The sequence below is a fragment of the Pseudophryne corroboree genome, chromosome 6, assembly GCF_028390025.1.
Source record: "Pseudophryne corroboree isolate aPseCor3 chromosome 6, aPseCor3.hap2, whole genome shotgun sequence".
NCBI classification, from domain to species: Eukaryota; Metazoa; Chordata; class Amphibia; order Anura; family Myobatrachidae; genus Pseudophryne; species Pseudophryne corroboree.
In genome coordinates, this window is record NC_086449.1 from 423,556,338 (window position 1) to 423,580,129 (window position 23,792).

The 23,792-nt window shown below is 49.3% G+C and overlaps 1 protein-coding gene across 7 annotated transcripts in view; it reads right to left on the reverse strand.

The window, feature by feature from the left end:
- The window catches only part of CCDC146 (coiled-coil domain containing 146), a 387,500-nt gene that overhangs the window by 156,153 nt on the left and 207,555 nt on the right, over positions 1 to 23,792 (reverse strand). For all 7 annotated transcript variants that reach the window (XM_063926987.1, XM_063926984.1, XM_063926988.1 and 4 more), the window contains 2 exons: positions 19,002 to 19,229; positions 18,350 to 18,536 (listed from right to left, as the gene is read on the reverse strand). In XM_063926987.1, coding sequence (XP_063783057.1) covers positions 18,350 to 18,536; positions 19,002 to 19,229 — 415 coding nt within the window. The remainder of the gene's footprint in view (positions 1 to 18,349; positions 18,537 to 19,001; positions 19,230 to 23,792) is intronic.

A 23,792-nucleotide genomic window follows, 5' to 3' on the forward strand; every position in this document is an offset into this window, starting at 1 on the left:
GAACACAGGACCCGACCTCGATCGTTCGGTCCCGGAGCCACGCCGCCGGCCCCCTTACAGAGCCAGAAGCAAGAAGTGTTCCGGAAAATCGGCGGCAGAAGACTTCTGTCTTCAACAAGGTAGCGCACAGCACTGTAGCTGTGCGCCATTGCTCCTCATGCACACCTCACACTCCGGTCACTGATGGGTGCAGGGCGCTGGGGGGGGGGGGGCAATATAATAAACCTTGGCTGGCAAATCTACACCATATATAGTCAGGAAGGCAATATAGGTGTAAAAATACCCCTGCCAGAATTCCAGAAAAAGCGGGAGAAGTCCGCCGGAAAAGGGGCGGGGCTATCTCCCTCAGCACACTGGCGCCATTTTTCCCTCACAGCTCCGCTGGAAGGACGCTCCCTGGCTCTCCCCTGCAGTGTCAAGCTACATAAGGGTAAAAAAGAGAGGGGGGGCACTAAATTTAGGCGCAGTATATGTAATATAAGCAGCTATAAGGGATAAAACACTCATTTATAGTGGGATCCCTGTGTTATATAGCGCTCTCTCTGTCTCCCCAAAGGGCTTTGTGGGGTCTTGTGGGGTCCTGTCCTCTGTCAGAGCATTCCCTGTGTGTATGCGGTGTGTCGGTACGGCTGTGTCGACATGTTTGATGAGGAGGCTTATGTGGAGGCGGAGCAGATGCCTATAAATGTGATGTCACCCCCTGCGGGGCCGACACCTGAGTGGATGGTTATGTGGAAGGAACTACGTGACAGTGTCGACTCCTTACATAAAAGGTTTGACGACATACCGAATATGGGACAGCCGGCTTCTCAGCCTGTGCCTGCCCAGGCGTCTCAAAAGCCATCAGGGGCTCTAAAACGCCCGCTACCTCAGATGGCAGACACAGATGTCGACACGGATACTGACTCCAGTGTCGACGACGATGAGACTAATGTAACTTCCAATAGGGCCACACGTTACATGATTGAGGCAATGAAAAATGTGTTGCACATTTCTGATGTTACCCCCGGTACCACAAAAAAGGGTATTATGTTTGTAGAGAAAAAACTACCAGTAGTTTTTCCTCCATCTGAGCAGTTAAATGAAGTGTGTGAAGAAGCGTGGGCTTCCCCCGATAAGAAACTAGTAATTTATAAAAGGTTACTAATGGCGTACCCTTTCTCGCCAGAGGATAGGTCACGTTGGGAAACATCCCCTAGGGTGGATAAAGCGCTTACACGCTTGTCAAAGAAGGTGGCACTACCGTCTCCGGATACGGCCGCCCTAAAGGAACCTGCTGATAGAAAGCAGGAGTTTATCCTGAAGTCGGTATATACACACACAGGTATTATACTGAGACCAGCTATTGCTTCAGCATGGATGTGCAGTGCTGCAGCTGCGTGGTCAGATTCCCTGTCGGAAAATATTGATACCCTAGACAGGGACACTATATTGCTAACGGTAGAGCATATTAAAGACGCAGTCTTATACATGAGAGATGCACAGAGGGATATTTGCCGGCTGGCATCTAAAATAAGTGCAATGTCTATTTCTGCCAGGAGAGGGTTATGAACTCGGCAGTGGACAGGTGATGCAGACTCAAAAAGGCACATGGAAGTTTTGCCTTATAAAGGTGAGGAGTTGTTCGGGGATGGTCTCTCGGACCTAGTTTCCACAGCAACTGCTGGGAAGTCTGCATTTTTACCCCATGTTCCCTCACAGCCAAAGAAAGCACCGTATTATCAGGTACAGTCCTTTCGGCCCCATAAGGGCAAGCGGGTTAAAGGCGCGTCCTTTCTGCCCAGAGGCAGAGGTAGAGGGAAAAAGCTGCAGCATACAGCCAGTTCCCAGGAGCAAAAGTCCTCCCCCGCTTCCTCTAAGTCCACCGCATGACGCTGGGGCTCCACAGGCGGAGCCAGGTACGGTGGGGGCCCGTCTCATTATTTCAGCGATCAGTGGGCTCGCTCACGGGTGGATCCCTGGATCTTTCAAGTAGTATCTCAGGGGTACAAGCTGGAATTTGAGACGTCTCCCCCCGCCGTTTCCTCAAATCTGCCTTGCCGACAACTCCCTCAGGCAGGGAGGCAGTGATAGAGGCAATTCACAAGCTGTATTCCCAGCAGGTGATAGTAAAGGTGCCCCTACTTCAACAAGGACGGGGTTACTATTCCACAATGTTTGTGGTACCGAAACCGGACGGTTCGGTGAGACCCATTTTAAATTTGAAATCCTTGAACACATATATAAAAAAATTCAAGTTCAAGATGGAATCGCTCAGGGCGGTTATTGCAAGCCTGGACGAGGGGGATTACATGGTATCACTGGACATCAAGGATGCTTACCTGCATGTCCCCATTTACCATCCTCACCAGGAGTACCTCAGATTTGTGGTACAGGATTGTCATTACCAATTCCAGACGTTGCCGTTCGGTCTATCCACGGCTCCGAGGGTCTTTACCAAGGTAATGGCCGAAATGATGATACTCCTTCGGAAGAAGGGAGTTTTAATTATCCCGTACTTGGACAATCTCCTTATAAAGGCGAGGTCCAGGGAGCAGTTGTTAGTCGGGGTAGCACTATCTCGGGAGGTGCTACAACAGCACGGCTGGATTCTAAATATTCCAAAGTCACAGCTGTTCCCTATGACACGTCTACTGTTCCTGGGGATGGTTCTGGACACAGAACAGAAAAAAGTGTTTCTCCCGGAGGAGAAGGCCAAGGAGTTGTCATCTCTAGTCAGAGGTCTCCTAAAACCAAAACAGGTGTCGGTGCATCACTGCACGCGGATCCTGGGAAAGATGGTAGCTTCCTACGAAGCAATTCCATTCGGCAGGTTCCATGCAAGAACCTTTCAGTGGGACCTGTTGGACAAGTGGTCCGGATCGCATCTTCAGATGCATCGGCTGATAACCCTGTCTCCAAGGACCAGGGTGTCTCTGCTGTGGTGGCTGCAAAGTGCTCATCATCAGGAGGGCCGCAGATTCGGCATACAGGACCACGGATGCCAGCCTTCGAGGCTGGGGGGCAGTCACACAGGGAAGAAACTTCCAAGGACTATGGTCAAGTCAGGAGACTTCCCTACACATAAATATTCTGGAACTGAGGGCCATTTACAATGCCCTAAGTCAGGCAAAATCCCTGCTTCAAAACCAGCCGGTACTGATCCAGTCAGACAACATCACGGCAGTCGCCCATGTAAACCGACAGGGCGGCACGAGAAGCAGGACGGCGATGGCAGAAGCCACAAGGATTCTCCGATGGGCGGAAAATCACGTGTTAGCACTGTCAGCAGTGTTCATTCCGGGAGTGGACAACTGGGAAGCAGACTTCCTCAGCAGGCACGACCTCCACCCGGGAGAGCGGGGACTTCATCCAGAAGTCTTCCAACTGATTGTAAACCGTTGGGAAAGGCCACAGGTGGACATGATGGCGTACTGCCTAAACAAAAAGCTAGAAAGATATTGCGCCAGGTCAAGAGACCCGCAGGCGATAGCTGTGGACGCTCTAGTGACACCGTGGGTGTACCGGTCGGTTTATGTGTTCCCTCCTCTTCCTCTCATACCAAAGGTACTGAGGATAATAAGGAGAAGAGGAGTAAGAACTATACTCATTGTTCCGGATTGGCCAAGAAGAGCTTGGTACCCGGAACTTCAAGAAATGATCTCAGAGGACCCTTGGCCTCTGCCGCTCAGACAGGACCTGCTGCTGCAGGGGCCCTGTCTGTTCCAAGACTTACCGCGGCTGCGTTTGACGGCATGGTGGTTGAACACCGGATCCTGAAGGAAAAGGGTATTCCGGAGGAAGTCATTACTACGCTGATTAAAGCTAGGAAGGAAGTAACCGCAAACCATTATCACCGCATATGGCGAAAATATGTTGCGTGGTGTGAGGCCAGGAAGGCCCCAACGGAGGAATTTCAGCTGGGCCGTTTCCTGCACTTCCTACAGTCAGGGGTAACTATGGGCCTAAGATTGGGTTCCATTAAGGTCCAGATTTCGGCTCTATCGATTTTCTTCCAGAGAGAACTGGCTTCACTACCTGAAGTTCAGACTTTTGTTAAGGGAGTGCTGCATATTCTGCCCACTTTTGTGCCTCCAGTGGCACCTTGGGATCTCAACGTGGTGTTGGATTTCCTAAAGTCACATTGGTTTGAGCCACTTAAACCGTGGAATTGAAGTATCTCACGTGGAAAGTGGTCATGTTGTTGGCCTTGGCTTCGGCCAGGCGTGTGTCAGAATTGGCGGCTTTGTCATGTAAAAGCCCTTATCTGATTTTCCATATGGATAGGGCAGAATTGAGGACTTGTCCCCAATTTCTCCCTAAGGTGGTATCAGCTTTTCATCTGAACCAGCCTATCGTGGTGCCTGCGGCTACTAAAGACTTGGAGGCTTCCAAGTTGTTGGACGTAGTCAGGGCCCTGAAAAATAAGAATTTACTTACCGATAATTCTATTTCTCGTAGTCCGTAGTGGATGCTGGGGACTCCGTCAGGACCATGGGGAATAGCGGCTCCGCAGGAGACAGGGCACAAAAGTAAAAGCTTTAGGATCAGGTGGTGTGCACTGGCTCCTCCCCCTATGACCCTCCTCCAAGCCTCAGTTAGGATACTGTGCCCGGACGAGCGTACACAATAAGGAAGGATTTTGAATCCCGGGTAAGACTCATACCAGCCACACCAATCACACTGTACAACCTGTGATCTGAACCCAGTTAACAGCATGATAACAGCGGAGCCTCTGAAAAGATGGCTCACAACAATAATAACCCGATTTTTTGTAACAATAACTATGTACAAGTATTGCAGACAATCCGCACTTGGGATGGGCGCCCAGCATCCACTACGGACTACGAGAAATAGAATTATCGGTAAGTAAATTCTTATTTTCTCTGACGTCCTAAGTGGATGCTGGGGACTCCGTCAGGACCATGGGGATTATACCAAAGCTCCCAAACGGGCGGGAGAGTGCGGATGACTCTGCAGCACCGAGTGAGAGAACTCCAGGTCCTCCTCAGCCAGGGTGTGCCCCTGACCAAGTAGCAGCTCGGCAAAGTTGTAAAGCCGAGACCCCTCGGGCAGCCGCCCAAGATGAGCCCACCTTCCTTGTGGAATGGGCATTTACATATTTTGGCTGTGGCAGGCCTGCCACAGAATGTGCAAGCTGAATTGTACTACACATCCAACTAGCAATCGTCTGCTTAGAAGCAAGAGCACCCAGTTTGTTGGGTGCCTACAGGATAACAGCAAGTCAGTTTTCCTGACTCCAGCCGTCCTGGAAACCTATATTTTCAGGGCCCTGACAACATCTAGCAACTTGGAGTCCTCCAAGTCCCTAGTAGCCGCAGGTACCACAATAAGCTGGTTCAGGTGAAACGCTGACACCACCTTAGGGAGAAACTGGGGACGAGTCCGCAGCTCTGCCCTGTCCGAATGGACAATCAGATATGGGCTTTTGTGAGACAAAGCCGCCAATTCTGACACTCGCCTGGCCGAGGCCAGGGCCAACATCATGGTCACTTTCCATGTGAGATATTTCAAATCCACAGATTTGAACGGTTTAAACCAATGTGATTTGAGGAATCCCAGAACTACGTTGAGATCCCACAGTGCCACTGGAGGCACAAAAGGGGGTTGTATATGCAGTACTCCCTTGACAAACTTCTGGACTTCAGGAACTGAAGCCAATTCTTTCTGGAAGAAAATCGACAGGGCCGAAATTTGAACCTTAATGGACCCCAATTTGAGGCCCATAGACACTCCTGTTTGCACGAAATGCAGGAATCGACCGAGTTGAAATTTCTTCATGGGGCCTTCCTGGCCTCACACCACGCAACATATTTTCGCCACATGTGGTGATAATGTTGTGCGGTCACCTCCTTCCTGGCTTTGACCAGGGTAGGAATGACCTCTTCCGGAATGCCTTTTTCCCTTAGGATCCGGCGTTCAACCGCCATGCCGTCAAACGCAGCCGCGGTAAGTCTTGGAACAGACATGGTACTTGCTGAAGCAAGTCCCTTCTTAGCGGCAGAGGCCATGAGTCCTCTGTGAGCATCTCTTGAAGTTCCGGGTACCAAGTCCTTCTTGGCCAATCCGGAGCCACGAGTATAGTTCTTACTCCTCTACGTCTTATAATTCTCAGTACCTTAGGTATGAGACGCAGAGGAGGGAACACATACACCGACTGGTACACCCACGGTGTTACCAGAACGTCCACAGCTATTGCCTGAGGGTCTCTTGACCTGGCGCAATACCTGTCCAGTTTTTTGTTCAGGCGGGACGCCATCATGTCCACCTTTGGTCTTTCCCAACGGTTCACAATCATGTGAAAAACTTCCCGATGAAGTCCCCACTCTCCCGGGTGGAGGTCGTGCCTGCTGAGGAAGTCTGCTTCCCAGTTGTCCACTCCCGGAATGAACACTACTGACAGTGCTATCACATGATTTTCCGCCCAGCGAAAAATCCTTGCAGTTTTTTCCATTGCCCTCCTGCTGCTTGTGCCGCCCTGTTTACGTGGGCGACTGCCGTGATGTTGTCCCACTGGATCAATACCGGCTGACCTTGAAGCAGAGGTCTTGCTAAGCTTAGAGCATTTAAATTGCCCTTAGCTCCAGTATATTTATGTGGAGAAAAGTCTCCAGACTTGATCACACTCCCTGGAAATTTTTTCCCTGTGTGACTGCTCCCCAGCCTCTCAGGCTGGCCTCCGTGGTCACCAACATCCAATCCTGAATGCCGAATCTGCGGCCCTCTAGAAGATGAGCACTCTGTAACCACCACAGGAGAGACACCCTTGTCCTTGGAGATAGGGTTATCCGCTGATGCATCTGAAGATGCGATCCGGACCATTTGTCCAGCAGATCCCACTGAAAAGTTCTTGCGTGGAATCTGCCGAATGGAATTGCTTCGTAATAAGCCACCATTTTTCCCAGGACTCTTGTGCAATGATGCACTGACACTTTTCCTGGTTTTAGGAGGTTCCTGACTAGCTCGGATAACTCCCTGGCTTTCTCCTCCGGGAGAAACACCTTTTTCTGGACTGTGTCCAGAATCATCCCTAGGAACAGCAGACGTGTCGTCGGAAACAACTGCGGTTTTGGAATATTTAGAATCCACCCGTGCTGTCGTAGAACTACTTGAGATAGTGCTACTCCGACCTCCAACTGTTCTCTGGAACTTGCTCTTATCAGGAGGTCGTCCATTTTCTTTGAAGAAAAATCATCATTTCGGCCATTACCTTGGTAAAGACCCGGGGTGCCGTGGACAATCCAAACGGCAGCGTCTGATACTGATAGTGACAGTTCTGTACCACGAACCTGAGATACCCTTGGTGAGAAGGGCAAATTGGGACATGGAGGTAAGCATCCCTGATGTCCCGGGACACCATATAGTCCCCTTCTTCCTGGTTCGCTATCACTGCTCTGAGTGACTCCATCTTGATTTGAACCTTTGTAAGTGTTCAAATATTTCAGATTTAGAATAGGTCTCACCGAGCCGTCTGGCTTCAGTACCACAATATAGTGTGGAATAATACCCCTTTCCTTGTTGTAGGAGGGGTACTTTGAATATCACCTGCTGGGAATACAGCTTGTGAATTGTTTCCAATACTGCCTCCCTGTCGGAGGGAGACGTTGGTAAAGCAAACTTCAGGAACCTGCGAGGGGGAGACGTCTCGAATTTCCAATCTGTACCCCTGGGATACTACTTGTAGGATCCAGGGGTCCACTTGCGAGTAAGCCCACTGCGTGCTGAAACTCTTGAGACGACCCCCCACCGCACCTGTTTGTACGGCCCCAGCGTCATGCTGAGGACTTGGCAGAAGCGGTGGAAGGCTTCTGTTCCTGGGAATGGGCTGCCTGCTGCAGTCTTCTTCCCTTATGGGGACGAAAGGACTGAGGCTGAAAAGACAATGTCTTTTTCTGCTGAGATGTGACTTGGGGTAAAAAAGGTGGATTTTCCAGCTGTTGCCGTGGCCACCAGATCCGATGGACCGACCCCAAATAACTCCTCCCCTTTATACGGCAATACTTCCATGTGCCGTTTGGAATCTGCATCACCTGACCACTGTCGTGTCCATAAACATCTTCTGGCAGATATGGACATCGCACTTACTCTTGATGCCAGAGTGCAAATATCCCTCTGTGCATCTCGCATATATAGAAATGCATCCTTTAAATGCTCTATAGTCAATAAAATACTGTCCCTGTCAAGGGTATCAATATTTCCAGTCAGGGAATCCGACCAAGCCACCCCAGCGCTGCCCATCCAGGCTGAGGCGATCGCTGGTCGCAGTATAACACCAGTATGTGTGTATATACTTTTTAGGATATTTTCCAGCCTCCTATCAGTTGGCTCCTTGAGGGCGGCCGTATCTGGAGACGGTAACGCCACTTGTTTTGATAAGCGTGTGAGCGCCTTATCCACCCTAAGGGGTGTTTCCCAACGCGCCATAACTTCTGGCGGGAAAGGGTATACCGCCAATAATTTTCTATCGGGGGAAACCCACGCATCATCACACACTTCATTTAATTTATCTGATTCAGGAAAAACCACATGTAGTTTTTTCACACTCCACATAATACCCTTTTTTGTGGTACTTGTAGTATCAGAAATATGTAACATCTCCTTCATTGCCCTTAACAAGTAACGTGTGGCCCTAAAGGAAAATACGTTTGTTTCTTCACCGTCGACACTGGAGTCAGTGTCCGTGTCTGTGTCTGTGTCGACCGACTGAGGTAAAAGGACGTTTTAACGCCCCTGACGGTGTTTGAGACGCCTGGACAGGTACTAATTGGTTTGCCGGCCGTCTCATGTCGTCAACCGACCTTGCAGCGTGTTGACATTATCACGTAATTCCTTAAATAAGCCATCCATTCCGGTGTCGACTCCCTAGAGTGACATCACCATTACAGGCAATTGCTCCGCCTCCTCACCAACATCGTCCTCATACATGTCGACACACACGTACCGACACACAGCACACACACAGGGAATGCTCTGATAGAGGACAGGACCCCACTAGCCCTTTGGGGAGACAGAGGGAGAGTTTGCCAGCACACACCAAAAACGCTATAATTATACAGGGACAACCTTTATATAAGTGTTTTTCCCTTATAGCATTTTAATATATATAGTCATATCGCCAAATAAGTGCCCCCCCTCTCTGTTTTAACCCTGTTTCTGTAGTGCAGTGCAGGGGAGAGCCTGGGAGCCTTCCCACCAGCATTTCTGTGAGGGAAAATGGCGCTGTGTGCTGAGGAGAATAGGCCCCGCCCCCTTTTCGGCGGGCTTCTTCTCCCGTTTTTCTGAGACCTGGCAGGGGTTAAATACATCCATATAGCCCCCAGGGGCTATATGTGATGTATTTTTAGCCAGAATAAGGTACTATCATTGCTGCCCAGGGCGCCCCCCCCAACGCCCTGCACCCTCAGTGACCGCTGCTATGAAGTGTGCTGACAACAATGGCGCACAGCTGCAGTGCTGTGCGCTACCTTATGAAGACTGAAAAGTCTTCTGCCGCCGGTTTCTGTACCTTTTCACTTTTCGGCATCTGCAAGGGGGTCGGCGGCGCGGCTCCGGGACGAACCCCAGGGTGAGACCTGTGTTCCGACTCCCTCTGGAGCTAATGGTGTCCAGTAGCCTAAGAAGCCAATCCATCCTGCACGCAGGTGAGTTCACTTCTCTCCCCTAAGTCCCTCGATGCAGTGAGCCTGTTGCCAGCAGGACTCACTGAAAATAAAAAAACCTAACAAAACTTTTACTCTAAGCAGCTCTTTAGGAGAGCCACCTAGATTGCACCCTTCTCGGCCGGGCACAAAAATCTAACTGAGGCTTGGAGGAGGGTCATAGGGGGAGGAGCCAGTGCACACCACCTGATCCTAAAGCTTTTACTTTTGTGCCCTGTCTCCTGCGGAGCCGCTATTCCCCATGGTCCTGACGGAGTCCCCAGCATCCACTTAGGACGTCAGAGAAATGTATGTTTCCAGGACAGCTGGAGTCAGAAAGACTGACTCGCTGTTTATCCTGTATGCGCCCCACAAGGTGGGTGCACCTGCTTCAAAGCAGACTATTGCTCGCTGGATCTGTAGTACGATTCAGCTTGCACATTCTGCGGCTGGACTGCCGCATCCTAAATCTGTAAAAGCCCATTCCACGAGGAAGGTGGGCTCTTCTTGGGCGGCTGCCCGAGGGGTCTCGGCTCTTCAACTTTGCCGAGCAGCTACTTGGTCGGGGTCAAACACGTTTGCTAAATTCTACAAGTTTGACACCCTGTCTGAGGAGGACCTAGAGTTTGCCCATTCGGTGCTGCAGAGTCATCCGCACTCTCCCGCCCGTTTGGGAGCTTTGGTATAATCCCCATGGTCCTTACGGAGTCCCAGCATCCACTTAGGACGTCAGAGAAAATAAGAATTTACTCACCGGTAATTCTATTTCTCGTAGTCCGTAGTGGATGCTGGGCGCCCATCCCAAGTGCGGATTGTCTGCAATACTTGTATATAGTTATTGCTTAACTACAGGGTTATTGTTGAGCCGTCTGTTGAGAGGCTCAGTTGTTATCATACTGTTAACTGGGTATTGTATCACGAGTTATACGGTGTGATTGGTGTGGCTGGTATGAGTCTTACCTGGGATTCAAAATCCTTCCTTATTGTGTCAGCTCTTCCGGGCACAGTATCCTAACTGAAGTCTGGAGGAGGGTCATAGTGGGAGGAGCCAGTGCACACCAGCTAGTCTAAAGCTTTCTTTTAGTTGTGCCCAGTCTCCTGCGGAGCCGCTATTCCCCATGGTCCTTACGGAGTCCCAGCATCCACTACGGACTACGAGAAATCGAATTACCGGTGAGTAAATTCTTATTTTTTCACCATTGGTACATACATAGGGGCCCTTACAAACATTTGCTTTGGGGCCTATAATATATATAGGTATGCCCCTGAACCTGCTCTTTGTAATGTGGTATAAAATAAACTGGAGGGCATTATAATGTTACATAATATGTGGGGCACTTCAATGTGGCACAATATGAAGTGGAGACACTATAGTGTGGCTTAATATGAACTGGGGACACTGTATATCGTAATGTGAATTGGGGTACTTTCAGTGCTTAAAGTGGTCCTAGAGAGGTGGTGGAACTCCCCCCCACCCCCTCCCCCCAGTGCCCATGTAATAAAGGTATTGCGCCCCAAAAAGGGTCGTGGTCTCAAAAAGAAAGGGGTGTGGTCACACAATAGTAATAATGCCCACAGTAGTAGCACCCCTAATACACATAATGGCCATAGTAGTAGCACCCCGTAATATACATAATGCCCACAGCAGTAGCGCCCCTTATACAATGCCCACAGTAGTGCTCCTTATGCAATGTCCACTGTACTGGTAGTGCCCCTTATATAGAGCCCATAGTAGTGGTGCCCCTTAGGCAATGCCCCCAGTAGTAGTGCTCCTTATGTCCCCAGGAGTGATGCCCCTTATGAAGTGCCCCCTTTATAATGCCCTCATTAGTAGTGCCCCCATTAGTAATGTCCTTAATGGTAATGCCCCTGTGTAGTATTGCCCCCAGTAGTAATGTCGCCTGTAGTAATGCCCCCAGTCATTTTGCCCCAGTATTTATGCACCATTGGTAATGCCCCTGCAGTTATAACCCCAGTAGTTTACCCCCCCACCCTTTAGTATAGCCTCCCAGTGGTAATGCGCCCAGTAGTTTAGCCCTCATGTAGTTTGCCCCATGTAGTTTAGCCCCCCTGTAGTTTGCCCCCAGCGGTAATACCCCCTGAAGTTTAGCAACTGCAGTTATGCCCCCAGTAGTTTAGCCCCCCAGGAGTAATGCTCACGATAGTTTAGCCTTCCTGTAGTTTGCCCCCTTGTAGTTTAGCCCTGTTGTAGTTTAGCCCCTGTAGTTATGCCCCCAGTAGTTATGCCCCCAGTAGTTATGCCCCCAGTAGTTTAGCCTCCAGTAGTAATGTCCCAAGTAGTAATGCCCCCCTGTAGTTTGCTCCCTTGTAGTTTAGCCCTCAAGTAGTAATGCCCCCAGTAGTTTAGCTCCTGTAGTTATGCCCCCAGTAGTTTAGCCTCCAGTAGTGTAGTCCCCTTGTAGTTTAGCCCCCAGTAGTAATGTCCCAAGTAGTAATGCCCCCCTGTAGTTTGCTCCCTTGTAGTTTAGCCCCCAAGTAGTAATGCCCCCAGTAGTTTAGACCCTGCAGTTATGCCTCCAGTAGTTTAGCCCCCTTGTAGTTTGCCCCCTTGTAGTTTAGCTCCCCTGTAGTTTAGCCCCCAGTAGTAATGACCCCCTGTAGTTTGCCCCCAGTAGCTTACCCCTTGTAGTTTGCCCCCAGTAGCTTTCCCCCTTGTACTCTGCCCCCAGTAGAAGCGCCGCTAATACACTCACACATATGTAAAAAGAAAAAACATACTCACCAAGCCCTGCTCCCGTGTCCAACTGCAGCAGTTCTCCTGGCGTCCGCTCCTCTGCACTATGGGAGAGACATTATGACATCTCTCCCATAGCTCACGCTGACAGAGCCGGAAGCCGGAGCTCAGGAGTGAGCTCCTGCCGCTGGCTTCCGCTGTGGAGAGGGAGCCGGGCGCCCGCTGGTAACACAATCTGAGCGGGCGCCCGGCACACATCGGGTTAGGTGAGCCGGAGGACTTCTGTCTCCAAGTGGAACTGACAGAACGCAGTTCCGCCCCGTTTCGTCTCACTTTAAGCCCTGGGTTAAATAATGTGTACTGGTTGCCCTACAATGTGACATAACATTAACTAAGGTACTACTATTGTTCAGAAAATTAATTAGGGCACTAGTCTATTATGGGGCAAAAAATGAACTGCTGCAGAGAGGTGTCACTCTAGAAGCATTTTGACGGGGCCCTTCAAAATGTTGCTATACGGCTCAGAAAGGTCTGGCTACGCCCCTGGTTGTAACCCTTACTAGCAGTAACATCATAAGTCTTAAGTATAAACAGAATTATTTATTAAAATAATGTCACACTAATAAAACTTTATACACAATGTATAGATGAATATGAATTTATATATACTCTGTAGGAACCATACATACTTTCTATAAAAGAAACACAGTATCCACAAACGAATTTGTTATTCTAGTATCTAAAATCATTGTATCAATGCAATAGAGACTTGTGATACTGTTAAGAATGAAAGGTTATTGTAACTGCTCACTACAAATGTATCACTCCAAGGAATTTGAACTTAGTATGATTAATAATGCTGCTTTCACATCGCAAAACCTGCTTTTGAAATGGTATTTGAAACGGTTCTTAAAACGGGTCTGAGCAGTTAAACCCCTTTCACATCTCATGTTGTAACCAGTAAATTACCATTTCATTCCCGTTTTGGTACCTTTCACACTGAACCCGTTTCACCCATAGAAAACAGTGGTTGTCATTATAAATGGACTTTTCTGGCCCACACATTATTATTAATCACTAATTAATTCATTATTAATAATTTGGATAGTCGTACGATGGAACCCAGCAGCTTGAAGCATATCTATTTTTATTAGATGGGATTAGGTACTTGGTTTGTCTTTTTTGGAGGCACAAGTATTATTTATATATTTTTTAAAATTATTATTATTTTTTTTAGATGGAATGGTTAAAAACACGGGAAAAAAATGGCGTGGGGTCCCCCCTCCAAAAGCATAACCAGCCTCGGGCTCTTCGAGCTGGTCCTGGTTCTAAAAATGCGGGGGAAAAATTGACAGGGGATCCCCCCGTATTTTTAAAACCAGCACCGGGCTCTGCGCCTGGTGCTGGTGCAAAAAATACGGGGGACAAAACGAGTAGGGGTCCCCCGTATTTTTCACACCAGCATCGGGCTCCACTAGCTGGACAGATAATGCCACAGCCGGGGGTCACTTTTATACCGTGCCCTGCGGCCGTGGCATTAAATATCCAACTAGTCACCCCTGGCCGGGGTACCCTGGGGGAGTGGGGACCCCTTCAATCAAGGGGTCCCCCCCCCCCCAGCCACCCAAGGGCCAGGAGTGAAGCCCGAGGCTGTCCCCCCCATCCAATGGGCTGCGGATGGGGGGGCTGATAGCCTTTGTTGTAAATGAAAAGATATTGTTTTTTCCAGTAGTACTACAAGTCCCAGCAAGCCTCCCCCGCAAGCTGGTACTTGGAGAACCACAAGTACCAGCATGCGGGAGAAAAACGGGCCCGCTGGTACCTGTAGTTCTAATGGAAAAAAAATACCCAAATAAAAACAGGACACAGACACCGTCGACAGTAAAACTTTATTACACACTGCCGACACACACATACTTACCTATGTTCACACGCCGACATCGGTCCTCTTCTCCATGTAGAATCCAGGGGTACCTTAAAATAAAAGTTCAATATACTCACCTCAGCCATGGTCCAGAGATAAATCCACGGACTTGGCAAAAAAAGAAAACGAACACCCGGACCTGCGGACCGAAAGGGGTCCCATGCTAACATATGAGACCCCTCTCCCCGAATGCCGGGACATCACGTGACTCCTGTCACTGAAGTCCCTTCAGCCAATCAGGAAGCGCTACTTCCGTGGCGCTCACCTGATTGGCTGTGCACTGTCTGAGCTGTCAGACAGCGCATCGCAAAGCCGCTCCATTACTTTCAATGGTGGGAAGTTTGCGGCTAGCGGTGGGGTCACCCGCCGGTCAGCCGCTGACCGGCGGGTGACCCCACCGCTAGCCGCAAACTTCCCACCATTGAATATAATGGACGGAGCGGCTTTGCGATGCGCTGTCACAGCCCAGACAGCGCACAGCCAATCAGGTGAGCGCCACGGAAGTAGCGCTTCCTGATTGGCTTAAGAGACCTTTCTGTGACAGCTGTCACTGACAGGTCTCATTCGGGGATAGGGGTCTCATGTGTCAGCATGGGACCCCTTTCAGTCCGTGTGGTCGGTTGTCCGGTTTGTTTTTTCTCCAAGTACGTGGATTTATCTCTGGAGCCTGGTTGAGGTGAGTATATTGATCTTTTATTTTCAGGTACCCCTGGATTCTACATGGAGAAGAGGACCGATGTCGGCGTGTGAACATAGGTAAGTATGTGTGTGTCGGCAGTGTGTAATAAAGTTTTACTGTCGACGGTGTCTGTGTCCTGTTTTTATTTGGGTATTTTTTTTCCATTAGAACTACAGGTACCAGCGGGCCCGTTTTTCTCCCGCATGCTGGTACTTGTGGTTCTCCAAGTACCAGCTTGCGGGGGAGGCTTGCTGGGACTTGTAGTACTACTGGAAAAAACAATATCTTTTCATTTACAACAAAGGCTATCAGCCCCCCCATCCGCAGCCCATTGAATGGGGGGGGGGGGACAGCCTCGGGCTTCACCCCTGGCCCTTGGGTGGCTGGGGGGGGGGACCCCTTGATTGAAGGGGTCCCCACTCCCCCAGGGTACCCCGGCCAGGGGTGACTAGTTGGATATTTAATGCCACGGCCGCAGGGCACGGCATAAAAGTGACCCCCGGCTGTGGCATTATCTGTCCAGCTAGTGGAGCCCGATGCTGGTGTGAAAAATACGGGGGACCCCTACTCGTTTTGTCCCCCGTATTTTTTGCACCAGCACCAGGCGCAGAGCCCGGTGCTGGTTTTAAAAATATGGGGGATCCCCAGTCAATTTTTTCCCCGCATTTTTAGAACCAGGACCAGCTCGAAGAGCCCGAGGCTGGTTATGCTTTGGAGGGGGGACCCCACGCCATTTTTTTCCGTGTTTTTCACATTTAAACGTTTATAAAGCCACTCTCTCATGTGTCTCCTGTGTTTTCCAAGCTGTTTCCTGGTTGTGGCTGGTGACATCACACATGGAGACAGCCTATCATCTTCTGGGGCTTGCAAATACCGTTTCAGACCCTTTCACACTGCACAGTGAAATGGGACTGAAACGGGTAGGACCCTGCTTTTTTACCGTTTCAAAATACCGGTATTTTGAAAACGGTAAATTGAAGGGGACCCTTTCACATCGCAGCTTGACCCGTTTAGGAAGCCAGTTAAAACGGCAAAATACCGGGTATAAGCTGCGGTGTGAAAGGGGTATAAGTGTTCTACAGGCTTTCTTATAAGTGCAGAAACAACATGCACTTTGAAGCTTTAGGATTGTAGAAGTCCCGGCAACAAATAAAGGCAATTGATGTGAGCTATATAGTTCCATTCCCGTGAGAAGACACTCCCGGCAAGCCACGGCGGCTCTGGCCAGCGTTAATACACAGCGCACCTTCTTGCTGCCAGCGGCTGTCACTACCTGCAATTAACGGTGATTTGGCTAGTGATTACTGCACGACGCTTCCAACCATCAGCGTCTGTCGACAGCACCTTTCTCTGGATTCACCAGACGACTTTTCCTACTCCCTCATTCAAGCGGGCATATTAAAGGATTTTCACCAGCCCAATAGGGACTACAGGAATATCTGGGAATCAATACACAGGAGCAGCTCCATCCTGAGCAATTGTGGTTGTCTCTCCCTTTCCTTCATTACAATCAGTGGGCTCCAGTGGATTTTACCGAGGACGCTCGGTGTTATTAGCCCAAGAGAGGTAACTATATAGCTCACATCAATTGCCTTTATTTGTTGCCGAGACTTCTACAATCCTAAAGCTTCCAAGTGCATGTTGTTTCTGCACTTATAAGAAAGCCTGTAGAACACTAATTAATCATACTAAGTTCAAATTCCTTGGAGTGATACATTTGTAGTGAGCAGTTACAATAACCTTTCATTCTTAACAGTATCACAAGTCTCTATTGCATTGATTCAATGATTTTAGATACTAGAATAACAAATGTGTTTGTGGATACTGTGTTTCTTTTATAGAAAGTATGTATGGTTCCTAAAGAGTATATATAAATTCATATTCATCTATACATTGTGTATAAAGTTTTATTAGTGTGACATTATTTTAATAAATCATTTTGTTTGTACTTATTTTGTTTGTCAGCTCTCCACAAATATGTTCCATTAATAACACCATCAGCGCAGCCTTTTCTTTTTTCTTCTTTGTATACATTTCTAAGGCACATACACAGTGTCTTATCAGGCAGCGCTCTGGTGTTATTTAAAATAGATTCTTTAAATACAGGCGCTTGAAGCAGATTTTGTTTTAGTTTAACATCATAAGTCTTGCTGGCAAAAATATACTGGTAGGTTAATTGGCTCCCCCACAAAAAAGAACACTGCCATGAATGTATGTGCATGTACATGGGGTAGGGAATATAGATTGTAAGCTCCAGTGGGGCAGGGACTGATGTGAATGGCCAAATATTCTCTGTAAAGCACTCTGGAATATGTGTGCACTATATAAATAACTGGTAATAAATAAATAATGGGATCCTATGCAAAGCATCGGAAACGCTACTTACAGTAGCAAGGATTGTGGTAGTACATGTACTGCTGCAATTAGGGAGGCCAATCCCGGGATCAGGATTGGCGGGATCCCGGGATTCTGGCCCAAAAATGCCGGGATTCACGGGATATGTAATGTTTTGGCGGGCAGCGTCTGAGACAAGGGACATTGCCCGGCTGTGCGGCCCGGGTGGCAGCGGGGTACAGCTTAGGCGGGCAGCCAAAGACCCATTGACCGCGCCGTCTGCATTTCAAATGTATCACCGGCTGCCAGCCAATTCGAGCTGGCAGACAATCAGGGATGCGGCCGCTGAGCGGCTCCTGATTGGCTGCCGGTCTGCCAGTTCTGACTGGCTGGCGGACAGCGCTACATCTGAAATGCAACTGGCGCTGTCAGTGTGTCCATGGCTGCCCGGCTAATAGTAAGTACTGTACAGCAGTACATCCACCCACCAACATTGCTCTGTATTTCGGCCCTCCCTCACTGTTCTCAACAGCATTCCTCCTTGCTCCCTACATGCATCATTCCTCCCTGCTCCCTACACCCACACTCCCTCGCTGCTCCCTACATCCTCCCTGCACCCACCTTCCTCGCTGCTCCCTACATCCTCCCTGCACCCACCCTCCTCGCTGCTCCCTACATCCTCCCTGCACCCACCCTCCCTGCTCCCAACACCCACCCTCCCATGCTGCTCTCTACATCCTCCCTACACCCACCCTCCCTCCCTGCTCCCCACAACCACCCTCCCTCCCTGCTCCCACACCGACCCTCCCTCGCTGCTCCCTACATCCTCCCTACACCCACACTCCCTCGCTGCTTCCTACATCCTCCCTACACCCACCCTCCTCGCTGCTCCCTACATCCTCCCTGCACCCACCCTCCCTCCCACGCTGCTCCCTACATCCTCTTTACACCCACCCTCCTCACTGATCTCTACATCCTTCCTGCAAGCTCCCCACACCCACCCTCCTTGCTGCTCCCTACATCCTCCCTGCACCCACCCTCCCTCCCTGCACCCTACACCCACCCTCCCAAAAACATACCTCTGCTTTGATCTTGTCATATACAGTTTGAGTGTGAGCCAGACCATCATTTGTTGACCTTAATTGCAACTCCAGTTTCTTGATGTTTCTCAAATCTCTTTCTTTCTCTCTCTGTTTACGGGTGAGAGCATCATGTTGTGTCTGCTTATCTATCATAGCATGACGCAAATTGAGATCTAAGGCTGCCCTGAAATTCAAATACATGAAATAAAATAACCAAACATTATATTGTACATCCATAGAAATGCAACCTGAATATAATAGAACGGTTAACTTCTGTGTCATTAGCACCCTGACAGCGGCAATAAGGAGAATTTCCAGTGAAATGTAACGACAATATATTGGCTGAACCGTCCCAATTTTTGCAGACCTGTGACTATGTGCGTAGACGCACTCATTTTCATCAGCAATAGGGCTTTTTGTCATTTGATAAATCTGCCCCCAAGTCTCTGGCTGTTGGAAACATGACTATGGACATTTGAACAGCGGATGCTGGGCATGTCACGGAATGCTATATATGTTCTACCATAACGCTCTGCCTTATTTTTATTTCATTTTTTTGCAGCTTCAATAATTATTTATTACTCACATTGTGAACTTGGTTGAAAAAAAGCCCCATAAGATAGAAGAGGATAAAGAAAAACAGTTTCACCTTTCCCCCAGAGCAACAGCTTCATTTTCCTTGGAAAACTCCAACAACTTTGTCAGATGATTACATTCCTGTTCTTTATTTTCCAGAAAAATTCTTTTCCCATCTAATTCCTTCATGACTTCTTCCTTCTCCTCCAAAAGCATTTTGGTTTTATTCTCTATCTGTTTTAGGCCGAGGTGTAACTCTTGGCACTGTTCTTCCAGTTTCAGCTTTTTCTTTTCTACTTCCCTAGTGATCAGGAACAATACAATATTCAGTAATGAGACCAAAAACATTTCAAGACAAAACATTATCCTACACATAGTTATGGCAACTTAATGTAGCCTTACCTTCTGACCTTACATATACTCTGCCAGATACTGTATACTCAGTAGGGCTGCCATCATAACCTATGGGACCCGGGACTGGCAAAATATTATTTTTTTAATAATTACATTACTATATATATATATATATATATATATATATATATATATATATATATATAAAATTTTAAAAAAGAACATTTCTATGTCCCCATAGTTTTGTCCCCAGCACTATATTATGCCCCACACAGTAATGCCTCACACAGTATTGCCCCAGTACCTGCTCACTGGGGAACTGCTTGTTGTCAGGGTTCTGCTTGTCCTCCCCCCTGCAGCCGCAGCAGACTGTTCGTCAGCCTGCTTCAAGTAAAACTACTTAAAATGTCCCTTCCTAAATGGCCGCCACCTCGAAGGAGACTGTTATTAAAGATACTAGAGCCTCCTCTAATATCTTTAATAACTGTCTCCTCTGAGGCAGCGGCCATCTTGAGAGGAACATTTTCAAAGCCTGCAGGAGCCGGGCAAACAACGGGCGGCAGTGGCGGCGGTAGGAGGGCGGACAGAGGACAGATGGTGGCGGGCGGGCAGCAGCATGAGCGGCCTGGGCCCTCCTCTCTCTGTTAGAGAGGCCGGGCCCGGGACAGCTGTGCCCGCAGCACCTCCCTGATGGCGGGTCTGATACTCAGCAACTGTAAAGTCCCATTTATAATCTGAGTTACGTATGAAAGTAGAACAGGCAGCTTTTTATAAAACTTCAGGAGTTATTCAGTATGGATTGCTCCTGCAATCCTCAGCGCAGTTTTCTGATAATCAGGAAACTACACATGTGCAGGACCCATTCTGCGCATGTGCAGAATGGGTCCTGCGATCGCATCGCAGTATTGCAAACACCTCTGCCTGATTGACAGACAAAGTTCAGGGTGAAGGTTGGGGGGCGGTTGCGACCGGCGTTGCCAGAAACGGGTGTGTCGCCCCAGTTTTCTAGGAGTGACAAGGCCAAAGCTGTCAGTGTGGGGGGAACATCGCGACAATCGGTCGTGATGTTGATCTCAGGCTGCGACGTGGTCACAGTGCTGGGATCGCAAATGTAGCAAGGAGGTGTGTACCACCTCCTACTGCATTTGCATTGCTAAGGATCGCATTTGCAAAACTGCCTGCACGCAGCTTTAAAAATGCGATCCATGCTGAATGAGCCCCTCATTCAGATAAATGTTCTAGCAGGTGCTACTCACCTGGAAGCTTGGCTGGATCAACTTCATGTTGATATCAATAGAAATAATGACATAGTCAGACACCTATTACATATGGAACCAGCTTATTACGTAGTTTTCCTATTTCCTACCTTCAGAATACCTATGTTATATTTCATCTTCCTAACATATTGGGAAGTAAGAAAAATAGTAATGAGTCAGTGAGTGAGTGAGTGCTTTCGCATTTATATATATATATATATATATATATATATATATATATATATATATATAGATAAATATCTCTCCTTCAAAAAATGTCTAACTTGGCAAAGTAGAGGTGCATAAAGCACGAAGGGCCTGATTCATAGCACATGCAGTTCACACATAAGGCAGATATTCACAGAGCTGAGTGGGGTTTTTTTTGCAAACGTGCATGCACCAAATATTTCTAAGAGTGACCGCCAATAGACGCTGCTGCATGCGACTCTGAATCAGGCCCTCTGTATTTCTGTTAGACTGGGTGTAGAAAGAAATTGCAGTTGGGCAATATAAGAGAACTGTAGGTGTGAAGCTATGGACCATAGTTGCATCCCGTCTCACAATAGTTTTTCCCGCTGCCTCGGATTCCTAACTGCCCCGTCGGGAGTCCTAGGAGATGTCAGCCAGGACCAAGGCAGCAGCAGACCCACACTATACAATTTCCGTGCTCTGCTCTGCCTGCCCTCAGCCTAGACTGAATTCACTTCCTGCTGTAGGCTGAACTGCCAGTGCCAGACACAGATGGGTGGTCTTCAGTATGCCGGCTGTCGGGATCCCGGCGCACAGTATATCGGCGCCGGAATCCCGACAGCCGGCATACCGCCACTTATTCTCCCTCGTGGGGGTCTACGCCCCCCGGAGGGAGAATAAAATAGCGCGCGCCACCGTGCCCGCAAGGGGCTCATTTGCGCTCGCCACACTGTCGGTAAGCCGGCGGTCGGGCTCCCGGCGCCGGTACGCTGGTTGCCGGGAGCCCGACCGCCAACAAACCATACTACACCCGACACAGATACAGTCAATATGGAGCAGCAGCTGCAGGACCTGCCCAAGTCACCACATACCGACAACAGTAAGTAAGAACAAGTGGAAGGTGGTTTGGGGCAGAGAGATATGGGGAGTGGAGATTCTGGGGGACTGATAACACCGCTGTGCAGGTGTGTGGGGGGGGGAGAGAGCAGTCTTAGCAGCAGTGTAGGCCTCTGGGCACAGCAATGCGCTGGGGCCCCTACCCACTCATCAGCGGAAGGGGTGGGAGGTGCTAGTTCTGCGGGGGGTAAGGGGGTTCTATCTTTCGCTCAGCATGTAGGACCTGGAGAAATAATTTCTGCTAATTCCTCCTTTACTGCACAAATGGGACGGGAAGGAGAACACAACTGTTGAAAGGGACATTGTGATGAATGAAGGGGCCCTGGTACATGACTCCCAGGGTGGTAGGGGATGTTTAATACACAGGCAGGGCCGGACTGGCCATCTGGCACTTCTGGCAAATGCCAGAAGGGCAGATGGCCACGTGGGCCGGTCCAGCCGACCCCCTCTTGTGTCACGGAGACACGCTGCCGCTCAGTCCGGCGGCAGCGTGTCTCAGCTGTCAGAAGCTCAGAGCGCGCCAGTGCGGCTATGTCTGGCGGCGTGTAGCGGACTTCAAACCAGCCGCCGGTTCGTGAGCCAATCAGAGGTCGCGGACCGGCAGCCAATCAGGAGCCGCCACTGCCGGTCCGCGAGCTCTGATTGGCTCACGAACCAGCGTCTGGTTTGAAGTCCGCTACACGCCGCCAGACATAGCCACGCTGGCGCGCTCTGAGCTCCTGACATCTCACATCACAGCTGGAGGAGCAGCAGCAGCAAGTAAGCTGCTGTGGGGGCAATTGCCTGGCACTGTGGGGGGCACTGGGGGCATTTGTATACCTGGCATTGTGGGGGCAATTGGCTGGCACTGTGGGGGCAATTGTTTACCTGGCACTGTGGGGGAATTTGTATACCTGGCACTGTGGGGGCATTTGTTTACCTGGCACTGTGGGGGCATTTGTTTACCTGGCACTGTGGGGGCATTTGTTTACCTGGCACTGTGGGGGCATTTGTATACCTGGCACTGTGGGGGCATTTGTATACCTGGCACTGTGGGGCAATTGTGGATCTTGCACTGTGGGGGCATTTGTGGATCTGGCACTGTGGGGGCATTTGTGGATCTGGCACTGTGGGGGCATTTGTATATCTGGCACTGTGGGGGCATTTGTATACCTGGCATTGTGGGGGCATTTGTATACCTGGCACTGTGGGGGCAATTGTGGATCTGGCACTGCACTATTGGGGGCATATGTCTGTGTATCACGTCCCAGTTTAATTGGCCACACCCATATTTTTGGCGCGCGTGCAGTACCTCTATGGGACACTCTGTCTGATTGGTCGCCGATTGGCCCTGCCGGGAGTGCACACAGACGCTCTCATTCTACAGAATGGGGCGCGTGCGTGTCCACGCCCCTTTTCTGGAGCGCGCACGCTTAGTTACAACCTTTATTTTTCCATACCCCCCACTTCAACATTTCCACTTCAACCAATGGTTGTGTGTATTTTAATACAGAATGATGTACACTTGTATTTTGTTATAATATTAATTATATTTGTAAGAGCATAGACTAAGAAGTAGGAGGAGTCGGGAATAGTAAGGGGAGGAGTCAGATGCTGACACCTAGGTGGGCCTGTGTGCTTCAAAAATGCCAGGGCCTATTCTTGGTCCCAGTCCGGCCCTGTACACAGGGCAGGGGTGGATAGTGGAGTGGGCTTAATATTCATCATTTTCCGGGGGTCAGGGCAGCTTGCTTTACTGCAGATATCTCCAGTTCCTTAGCTTTAACAGGATAAAAAAAACTAGAGAGTCCCACCTTTCAGGAGGTACTGGGGACTTGGGGATCAGACTTCAGGAGCCAGAGCAATCCACCAACAAAAATATAAAACTGCATATTAGGCGTGTGGAGCTGGAGCAGGGACCAGCTGCTTGAATGCTGATATCTCTGGTTCTGGGCATAGCAGAGACAACCTGCCAGTGCCCAGTGAAAGGGGAGAGTCACAGATTTTGGAGTATACGCTCAGAAAAACTCTTAAGTCAGACAGAACCCGAGATATCTGGCTGGGAAGAACAATTAACAGGCTTGGATGAGGACCACTGCTTTGAAGTCGGATATCTCCGGTTCCTCAGGGCCGATTTTCACAAATCTGGTACCCCTAGAAAGAGGGGACCCTCAGCTATCAGCCTAGGG